Source organism: Teleopsis dalmanni, chromosome 2, assembly GCF_002237135.1.
Source record: "Teleopsis dalmanni isolate 2A chromosome 2, ASM223713v2, whole genome shotgun sequence".
In the NCBI taxonomy this organism is placed as follows: Eukaryota; Metazoa; Arthropoda; class Insecta; order Diptera; family Diopsidae; genus Teleopsis; species Teleopsis dalmanni.
Genome location: NC_051847.1, coordinates 239,472,350 through 239,481,433, shown reverse-complemented (window position 1 = coordinate 239,481,433; position 9,084 = coordinate 239,472,350). Strand labels below are relative to the sequence as shown.

Genomic DNA, 9,084 nt, shown 5'->3' with positions numbered 1-9,084 from the left:
GAAACCACCTCTCTCAATTACTTCAGTATATAACATATGCAAATTTATTTCACGGCCACTTATTTTTGGCGTATGCATAATAGGAGTGCTATAAATATTTAATAATGAATTGAAATGAGTGATTTTTTAACCCACAGACTTACCCCCTGCGATCATGGAACTGTTGTAAGTCTTTATAGAACTCATCCGGCGCTTTGATAGGCATTTTACCTTTAACGGAATGTGTAACATTTTCCAGTTTTTCATTATTTACAAATATATCCCGAGACGAAGCAGGCGGTCTGCCTCTAGCTGGTGTAGCATTATTTTGTGATTTTGCCGGTGAGCTTATAGTGTTTTCTATAGCGGGCAAAGGCTGCAATGCCTTAACAAGTTCATGGACCGACATATCTACTAATTTATGATAAATTTATCAAGTTTTTATATTTTTGTAGCACAAAAAAATGGTACCAAAAACTATTCATGTAAGTCTGCCGCGAAATAAGAAAGCGTAATGGTGGTGGCCTTGCTAACATATAGTGTTGTAAAGTGCAATTTGTTTTGTAATAAGTGCTTTGATTCGTACATTAAGTAAATTAATAGAACGAACATTATCGACACAACAAATTAATAAGGGTATTCAAGAGCTTCGTGCATCGTCGCATGTGCAAAATTGTTTGATTTTACAAAAACAGTTCCCTTTGTTTTGATTCTGCAATTGATTTCCAAGGCAATACGCAAGACTATGTTTTCGATACCACTTACCTCTTGCATATGTGATTTTCACGACTCTATTATGTATGATACTATTTTTTTACAATACTTTAGCCAATACTTTAGCGAAACTGTTAAGTTTTGTTGACAATTGTTTGATTTTGAATCTATTTTACGTCCAAGAAAGTACTATATTATACATATAAATGCACAAATCTAAATTACCCAATAATTCTGCAAGAGCAAAATCTAATACGGCGTTTACATTGGGCGAAAATGGCTCATTTTGGTCAAAAATCGAAAATGAGTATCGAATGGCTCATTCTTGCATATAAAATTTCAAGCACAAAAATGAGCAATTTTCTCACATTCTGTATGAATGACGTTCGAATGCATTCCACATACGTTCCAAATGCTAAGGAATCCATTGAACATACCCTAAATGAAAGCTCTTCATGGCATTTTGACAGTTTGAAAAAGCTGTTTTTAACATATTCACAAAAAAAGGTAAACAAATGTTTGGTGGTTGCATTTTCTTGAAAACGATGCACTGCTTTTTAGAACTTTTACTTCCCAAAATAATTATCGAAGTTAAAAATATGTTTTAAGTTTCTAATGTAAGGTTTGAAGGCATATTTAACCTTCATGCAACATTTTTTTGGCACAGGCCAAAAATCAAATCAACATGCAAGCCATTTTCGGCCAATGTAAACGCCATATTACGGTCTCAATTTGTACTTTACTTGTGTTTTACTTAAGTTTTACTACGAATATCTTGTGGAATGAACCTTATGTAATAGTATTTTATTATAATATCAATTAATGCATTTTCTAAATTAACTCAATTCAATTAACTTCAACAATTAGTTTAACTTTCAATACACACAATTCTGCAAAATAGTGCGTAGAAAGAAAACAATTATTTAGTTATTGCCTCCAATTGGGAGAAGAATGCTTCCATATATTTAAGTGTGGCCGCCATGCATGCAAATGTTTATAAAAGAAATAGAAAATACGACGACATATTACTTATTCCAAGACTTGTATCTAAACATAACGTGTGATAATTTGAAAGCGACCATGTTATGCAGGGCCATGTTATGCAGAGTGTCTCGGGCACGGCATGAGTACAATTGTTGTTGTTTTCAATGCAAATTTTAAATTTGAGAATGAGAGAAAAAACAATATGGCCGTTCAAACTCCGGCATGAGAGCCGGCGTATTTGTGCCCCGGCACTAAGGCAAAACAGTGTTGTTTAGAAATAAATTTCAAAATTTTCGCCTTTTAGGAGCAAATTACTGCAATTCCAATACGTTTTGGAGAAAAAATGGCAGTAAGCAATACAGCATTTTTTTATAAATCGCTAATAATACTGTTCTGTTAAATACTGTTAACAATTATTATAAGATAATATAATAATAAATTAATATTATAACATCCTCTATGAGTTTTTTCTTGCTAGTTATTTTTGGGGGCAAATTGAAAGAGAGGATATCTTAATTTCCTTTTAAATTTAGGCACAACCAAGAAGTAGTAAAAATACAAAATTGGCAATACTGATGTGACACTCTGCATACCATGGCCCTAACTCAGATACATATTTTGAGTGTCGCAGATAGAAACGAGAAAAGCCATGAAAAGTAGATTAAAAATATATAATTGCTTAATGACTAGTAAAAAAGTTATAAGGGTTACAAAATTATAAGTTTGCCCAATTTTAAAAACTCGTAGCGATTCTAGAATCTAAATTAAAAAATTATAAATAATCTGAAAACTAATGGTCCAATTTACACTATCATGAACGTAACATGAACATAAACTTGAAAACCGGTTTCCGATAGATGAGAGAGGGAATAGAGCGTGATGTGAGTTTATGAATTTGAAGGAACGAAAACTACTGCGTTTTTTTAGCTTGATATGCATACATATACAATTTTATGTTTATGTTATATACAATTTTTATTTTGAAATCTAGTCGTGTTTTAAGCAGCAAGCTCCGAACACCTTTTTTAATTTCTGTGCTATTTACTACTACACACAAGCATTTTATACGTTTACACAAAACAAAACAAATTTCACGATGCATGACAGTTCATGATAGTGTAAACTGAACTGTCAGTTCATGTTGTCGTCAAGTTCATCTTACTTTCATGATAGTATAAATAAACCCAATGGGGGTTATATAATAAATATGCTTACTCTAATAAAAATTATAAATTTTTTTAAAAACAATAAACAATTTTTTATGAAATTTTGTTTTGGGCATGGCTGTTTCAGTGGGCGGAATATCATGAAACTTATTTTGAACCTTAATGACATAGCACAAATGTTTAGTACACCAAATTTCGTTTTTCTCCCTATTATAGTTTTTGAGATATTCAAAAAAATATCGTTTGAAAGGGCTCCAAATACATCCAAAAAAAGCCCATCATAAAAACTATATTTAAGGAAAAGATAGAGATGGCATTAGAGATGTTTCATTTCAATATCGCTACTGGTTTAGAAAATACCGAATTGTGAGTGTCTAATTTTAAATCTGCGACACTGTGTGGTCAATAGAATATTGAATACAAAAATGTTTTTATTTGTGAATAATTAAAATAAAACTAGTATAAAATATATAAATAACATAAACACTTCGAATTTTCAAATATAGACAATAGTACCTCCTAAATTTTTTCTTTGTAATTTCTCATTTGCCCACTTGCTATAATCATTACTCTGCGCTCTGTGTCGGGTTCAACCGATGGGAAGAGCTGGAATGCATTTACAGTAGTTTGAGATTAATCGATACCAGCTTATTTGCAATATTCCTTTAATTGCATTTTTATCAATAAAATCTTTTTTTATCTTTCGATATAACCGAAATGTCCCCATATAATTGAAACCTGTTTCTTTGAAATATCCTTTTAATTGAACATTAAAAACATTTATTTTGAAGCATACATTAATAACTCTAAAATAAGAAAAGTATAAAGTAATCATAGTATATTTGTTTATATTTAAAAATTGGAAAAATGGACGAAGTCGGAGCCTAACCCTAAATAACAAACTTTTTTCTAACAATCAAAACTATGTATTGCAAAATATGAGAAAGAGTACATACATAATCTATTTTAAATAAATAAATGTTTTTTTCATTATTTTTATTTTTTCATTTTCTTTTGAAAAGCTCGTTTAACTGCAATTTCGTTTCAATTATTCATATATTATCCATATTCTTAATTAAAACAAAGTTGCACATTTCCGAATACTTGGTTTTTTGAATTTCTCGCTTGCAATTAAGCGGGGACTACTGTACAACTATTGAAACTCAATAATCGTCTCTGACATCTATTACTAGCGAGAGCTTTCAGCTTCACATACAAGTATACGGTATATTCTTTATTTATTTCCACGGTAATGTTTAACTATGCTATAGTACACTTATACCTTTAGGACAATTGCTACCTCAATGGCTAAACGTTTTTGAAATTATACCCGTATATTGATTGGTTTCAATTGCCTCCTATGCTCATTCACGCTTGGCCCCTTAAGTCAATACAACCTAATCTCGCAACATAACTTTTTGATTTCGTTTGCCAGATTTTACAAAGGATCGTGAAATGATTGAGTTAGTGAATTTATATTAATTAAATTTTTTGTAATGGCAATTGTACTTAATGTGAACATTTTAAATAACCGTCATTTGATAATAAAACATTCGGTCACTTAAGCGTCGTTCAATTCTATTCTAATTGTTACGGCTAATTTTTATATGTAATTGATTTGGATCAAAATGATTGTTATTTCAATATCAAAGTCAATTTTTGTGATGTAAAAAATTTTTTTAAACGCAGAAAGTATTAATGTAGCGATAACATAGTGTGAATTAATTTTCTTCTAAATTTACTACTTAGTCCTAGTGATCAGTTGGACATAGAAATTCGCTTACTAGAAATTGTTTACTTTACCAATTCATTTTGCAATACATCTAACTTTTTGTGGTTTGTTCATAACAGAATTGTGTTCCATTATTACTACTAATCCAATAAGTATGTTTAAATTTCGGTCTCCACACGCCATGAACTATAAAATAATAAACAATGAATTCATTTTAATAATTTTTATTATATTAATTTTAATGTTTAAAATAGCACATACAAACCAATAATTATAAAAAAAAATTGAGATTGTTTAGAATTATTAAAGGTGTTTAGTAAATCTGTAAACAGCTATATATATACATTGTATATTTGCTATTTTTACTTTTCTAACATTGTTTTGGTGATATGATAATCCTTAAACACAAATGTAATTTATCAACAAAAATGAAAAATAGTTATACTTAAAACGAAACGTATGTGCTGAAATATTTTATGTTATTTAATCTTCGTTGTCAGTATACCATGACAAACGTTCTTCGTAGAACTTAATAACCATTTGTGGTATTTTTAAATTAACCACAGATGCAGGAATCATTTCGGCTTGATCGACTCCTCTAAACTGAATAAGAAAAGTTAGTGAACCATTGGAGTCCGAGGCACCAAGAATTTTTTCAGCAACTAGACCTTTATCAAAGCCATACACCTCATTTTGCCGTAAAGACCCTTCAGATGACCCATCCTTTTCGGATTCACGACGCTTCTTCTTATTTGTTGAACTGCTGCTACTTGTGCCGGAGTCTTTAGCTTCACGCTTGTTGCTGGTCGAACTTGATGGACGATTTGACGTATCTTTTGGTTCAGGCTTTTGCCCAGCACCGGCTTCGTCCTTTGTACGTTCGGCCTCATATTGTTCTATTAAATCTTGACAATCTAAATTCTTTTCAGGCTCCCAAGTATTTTCCTCCTCAGAATATCCTTTCCATTTTAGAAAATACTCAACCTTGCCTTTTCTGACACGACGACCGCATATCTTTTCCACTACATATTCTTCTTCTTCCTCGTCTTCTGATACCTCGACATTATCGTCAGTAGCTTTTGCATTGGTAACTTCTCCCTTCTTACCTCCTTTCATCGTAATTTGCTATTATTTTTAGATTTTAATAAATTAATTTATTAAAAATTCTTGGAAACAATATAATGCGCTCCAAACGAACTCAAACGATAAATTAACCAAGCGACGCTATGCATAGATACACAGCTTTTGCATACAATTGTCAAAAGACATTGCAAACATGAGTGTTGGAAAATGTCAACAAAATGAAGTGAGGCTATGTTTAATAAATTTTAAAAATAAATGCCAACCTAAATTGTTTTTCATCTATTATAAAATCGTACACTAGGCGTATATTATACTATAGTAACACTTCCAGCCCGTACAAGCGGGAACAAATTCATTGCAATATATAGAAATATTGCAGTTAATCTAAATAGACGTTCCAGCTGGCCATTTTACTTAATTGTAATTAATGAAACTTCAAATTTAGTTGGTTTCCTACTTACATTTTTCCAATTCAAAACAAATTGTTTTAAAAATATAATATTTCACTGTTAAGGTGTGAAAAAAGTAATAAGAAAGAAAAAATATTCATATTAGGGGTATTCAGGCAACTGATTAGTTGCTTAGTTGATTCAAAAACTTCATATAAAAAAAATTAGCATTTTGATATTAAGCAGTTGCTTGAACGATCCAAAATGCGTAATCTGATTAGTTTGTTGTGTGCAAATGACTTGGCAGCACTCGTATCAACAGCAAAAACGAAACATGTGTTAACAGTGAAATACTCAAACATTCGTAAATTTTAATATCAAATTTATCGTATAACTAAAATTGTAAACGTGTCATATATCAAGATGTAGAATATTCAATTTTATACTTTTTATTTACATTTTATCCCTTTGAAAATTATAGTTTTACTGAATTTTATTTATTAATTTATGTTATTATTTTCCTTTTGAGACACCTTATGCTCATAGCGCCGACACTTGGTACTGGCAGCACTATTAATAAAATTTTTACTAATCTGAGAATCTTCGAAATAATAGATTCTCTTCTTAGTTTCTTTTTTGTATGCAAATTTTTGGTTGTAATCATCTACTAAGCAACTAATCATTTGACTGAATACCCCAATTTTAAATATTTTTAAGATTTATACAGATAAATGGATTAAATGAATTGCCTGAAACCAGACAGAGATTGGATGAAATTAAAAAAAAAAAGATAATTATTCTAATGCCAAAACAAAACAGTTTTTAAAATTATTATTAAATAGTTAAAAAGGGATGTGGATTAAATTAAATATCCACATATTTCATTTTTTTTAAATTGTATGTGTATACATTTTTTCCGTGTTTTGGAGACAAACTTTTTTCTATTAATTCAAATTAATTGCATTTGTTTTAAATACATAACTTTTGTCTTGCGTGCTTGTACGAACAAATCAAATGTACGTACAATTTTTACAATGGCTGAGAACAATTCCTGCGATCTGTTGTCTCTCGCGGGAATATTTTATTAAAGAAACAATTTTGTATGAAATTAATTCGTTAGTGCGAAATAGAAGGTGGAAATAGTGAAGTTGTTGTTTTCATGTAATTTTAATTTTATAAATGGAAATATATTTGAATATTTATGTTGCGATTTCCTTATTGCTTTAGTTGAGGAACAGGCAAAGTATACATTTTTATACCTTAGGCCTATTCTTTTGTAAAAAAAAACATAAAATAAGCCTTATTTTCGATGGCAACTCAATTTCATTTTTTTTTATACCTGACAGATTTATACATGCAAATACACATATACACATATTTGCAAACTACCCTACCTGACAGGTTTATACATGCAAATACACATATACACATATTTGCAAACTACCCTACCCTGTGCTGTTAACCAACAGACTGGTCTTTAGGATTGAACATTTTCGATGTCGAAAGTGATAATTCTAGTTTTGAGAAGAACCTCGGTATGTAGTTTAGATCGCCTCCACGTGGTGCACCCTGGGTAATGTTAAACAATCTATCCCCCTTCCTGGATGTTGTCCTCTTCAGGGGTTCCAGCATCCTCCGATAACGACCTTTTCCTTTTTGTTTTTGATTACATTGGGTTGGTGGCTACAGGTTTCTGGAACTAGCTTACTTCTGACTAGGTAGCACCGGGGTGATACTCGCATGTAAATGACTTCAGGCTAAGTCTGTAGCTGTCTCCGTCCCGTTAAAGGGCTTCTCCTTAGGCAGACCGAACAAGAATTCTTTCATCGAACGGGAGTTAAAACTCTCGTTAAAGAGCTCCTCCTCAGGCGGACCGAACAAGAATTGCTCCATCGATTTTACGATACCATTGGGGCATAGTGAGTGCATGAAATGCTGTGTCGATAGACTTGCCTTTAGTATACTTATGCTGTAATGAAGAGAAAAGTGCCGTGTTTATAGTGTTTCTGATAAAAATATCAAGAACCCTCTCCAGCACTTTTAGCAGGAAGGAAAAAAGATTAATTGGCCTATAATACTTGGCACTGGAATGTGTCGTGGGAATGAATATTACTCGAGCGACTCTCCAGCAGCTAGGGATAAACATAAGTTTGAGACAACTAAAATATATACTAAGATGCCATGGGAGGATAACGAATTTGCCCTGCTGCTTTTCAGCGGGAATAATGCCGTCAGGATCTGGAGATTTATGTGGTTTCAAGGTTTGGATGGCCCACTTAAGTTTGTGTTGATCAATTGAAACGGATTGGGATTATCTAAGGAGAGCGAGCCAACTTGTGTTGATATATGAACATCGGAAGGTATGCTCCCTGGAAAGTGTGTGTCTAGAAGAATGTCAATTGGAGCCTGGATACAATCAAGGGTCTTGTGGATGGAATTCAGAATTTTGCGCAGTCGGTTAGAATCAGATGAAGATTCTATGTAGTTTGAATTTCCTTTGTTTCTTTTTGAACGGTGCTTAGTTTCCTGTGGTTTTGGAGCAGATAAAGAGTCAGCGTTTGCCCTGAAATTCAGAGGGCTTGAAGGCCGGGTGTGTGTAACAGTTGAGAATAGTGAGAGGGACCAATTGTGAGTTGGACTCCAGGGTGAATCGGAAAATGGACCATTCAATACGTTTCCCATTAATTGGCTTGGGGGATCTGTTTATTTCAGAGTTCACCGCCAAATAAAGATCGAAAATTATGTACGTATGGTTTGAAAAGGAACAATCTTGCGATACGGACCATTTAGTAAGAAAATGTGAGAAGTGTTCACTAATCAGGGTAATATCGAGAACTTTCCTTCTATTTTTAGTTGTGAAGATTAGTTCCATTCCACCAGTACCAATATCCCTACACTCAAAACTTAAAGTCTTCGTACAGAACGAGTTGGAAAAATGCACTCATGTTTTCGTATGCGACGATGCCATGCGACTACCACTGAATACATAATATGATGCACCATATAATATATGGTTATAAGTCGGACCAATAAGACG

At 32.2% G+C, this 9,084-nt stretch overlaps 2 protein-coding genes across 2 annotated transcripts in view; both read right to left on the bottom strand.

Annotated features, from left to right (window-relative positions):
* The window catches only part of LOC119677453 (AT-rich interactive domain-containing protein 2-like), a 9,058-nt gene extending 8,551 nt beyond the window's left edge, over nucleotides 1-507 (bottom strand). The window contains exons 1-2 of the mRNA XM_038088797.1: nucleotides 144-507; nucleotides 9-88 (exon numbers count right to left, since the gene is read on the bottom strand). Of these exons, the coding sequence (XP_037944725.1) occupies nucleotides 9-88; nucleotides 144-388 (325 nt within the window). The 5' untranslated portion in view covers nucleotides 389-507. The remainder of the gene's footprint in view (nucleotides 1-8; nucleotides 89-143) is intronic.
* Nucleotides 508-4,852: 4,345 nt separating this feature from the next.
* On the bottom strand, nucleotides 4,853-5,844 carry LOC119679663 (heterochromatin protein 1-like). The gene has a single exon (XM_038092146.1). It carries the CDS (start codon nucleotides 5,689-5,691, stop codon nucleotides 5,059-5,061), a length of 633 nt encoding a protein of 210 aa, XP_037948074.1. The 5' UTR covers nucleotides 5,692-5,844; the 3' UTR covers nucleotides 4,853-5,058.
* Nucleotides 5,845-9,084: the final 3,240 nt, after the last annotated feature.

Bases quoted from the DNA above. Each gene is read 5' to 3' on its own strand.
- LOC119679663 (XM_038092146.1), bottom strand. From the start codon at position 5,691: ATGAAAGGAGGTAAGAAGGGAGAAGTTACCAATGCAAAAGCTACTGAC.